This window comes from Clupea harengus, chromosome 24, assembly GCF_900700415.2.
Source record: "Clupea harengus chromosome 24, Ch_v2.0.2, whole genome shotgun sequence".
In the NCBI taxonomy this organism is placed as follows: Eukaryota; Metazoa; Chordata; class Actinopteri; order Clupeiformes; family Clupeidae; genus Clupea; species Clupea harengus.
The window spans coordinates 14,995,105-14,996,660 of NC_045175.1; the positions used below are offsets into that span (position 1 = coordinate 14,995,105).

Below are 1,556 nucleotides of genomic sequence, written 5' to 3' on the forward strand. Positions count from 1 at the left end.
TATACATTATTGCGTAATACACAGTAATAATGGACATTATTGAAACAGACTAAAAGAAAGTGGTCAAATGCACTGGCAGTAGGGATTGAAAACATATTTTAAAAAAGACACAAGAAATCTGTACAATTGTGCAACCTATGTTTGTGAAACTGTTGTCAGATGTTTTCAAAAGCACTAAATATTTTGCTTACTCTTTTCTTTCACAGTGCCTTTATCTCCTGCTGACCTGAGGATGGTGCTGGTGGGGAAGACTGGAGCAGGGAAGAGTGCATCAGCAAACACCATCCTGGGAAGAGAAGGCTTTGAATCTAAGATGTCACCTAATTCTGTGACAAAAGAGTGTAGGTTACATGTGGTCAAGTCAGGTGGAAAGACCATCTCAGTTACTGACACTCTGGGTGTGTATGACACATATTTAGATGATGAGGCTTTGAGGGGTGAGTTGGAAAGCTGTATTTACATGACAGCTCCTGGACCCCATGTGTTCCTGCTAGTGATCAGTCTTAGGGTTAGATACAGCAAGGAAGAGAAGGATGCAGTGCAGTGGATCTGTGATAATTTTGGGAAGGAAGCTTTACAGTATGTAGTCGTACTCTTCACTCACACTGATGGGCTCAAAAATAGGCCTTTAGAGCGATATGTTGGTGAAAGTGAGGATCTCCAGACACTCATTAGGGACTGTGGGGACAGATTTCATGGTTTTAACAATAATGACAGAAATCCAAATCAGGTCACTGAACTGCTGCAGAAAATTGAATGCATGGTGGAGAGCAATAGAGAGAGGGGAAAAGAACACTATACTAATGACATATACAAGACAGCCCAGAAACAGATTGAAGACGCTAGGAGACTAAAGAAGGGAAAAGAAATAGCTCTGGGTGTGGCTGCTGGTGTAGGAGTGACAGCAGCAGTATCTGGAGGAGTTGTGCTCGGAGTCACAAGTCTCCTGATCCTCCCAGGGCTGTTGATTGGAGTAGGGGCCGCAGCAGCAGTGGGAGGTGGAGTGGCGCTCCTTGTAAAAAAATTATCCGAATCAAAGAATTCGGAACATGATGTTTTGAGAAATAACATTTAATATCTATATATAATTCTTTCAAGAAACTGAAAGAAAGAAAACAATGTGCATTGTTCTTGGCAGAATCTCATTTGATCTTTCTTTGTAGCTGTTTTTTTGTTCACTTCTTATACAAAAGGTATGACTGTATACAAAGTTTTGTTTCATATTTACATACAACATTTAAAAAAAAAAAGAATAATTCATGAAAGCATCCTCTGACATTAATAAATATTGTGAATAGAAAAAGGAATGTGTATGATGTTGTTATTTTGGGGGAAGGTCCATAAAAAAATACCCAGTTTACAAAACCATGCACTTGTTATGTTAAGTCCTTGCCTTATGTGACTAGGCACATGTTCTCTATATGGTCTGACATTGCTCCGTTTGGTATCATACTGGCCACTGAAAGGGGCTGAATCTGAAGTGACTAGATAGTAACTCAGTCATACTCCATCCACTAGCTAGTTGGCTAGATAGTAACTCAGTCCTCTTCCACTCA

At 39.9% G+C, this 1,556-nt stretch overlaps 1 protein-coding gene across 1 annotated transcript; it reads left to right on the forward strand.

Moving 5' to 3' along the window:
- The first annotated feature begins 232 nt into the window (after window positions 1-232).
- Window positions 233-1,075, forward strand: LOC116219088 (GTPase IMAP family member 9-like). Its single transcript, XM_031562025.1, has one exon. It carries the CDS (start codon window positions 233-235, stop codon window positions 1,073-1,075), a length of 843 nt encoding a protein of 280 aa, XP_031417885.1.
- Window positions 1,076-1,556: the final 481 nt, after the last annotated feature.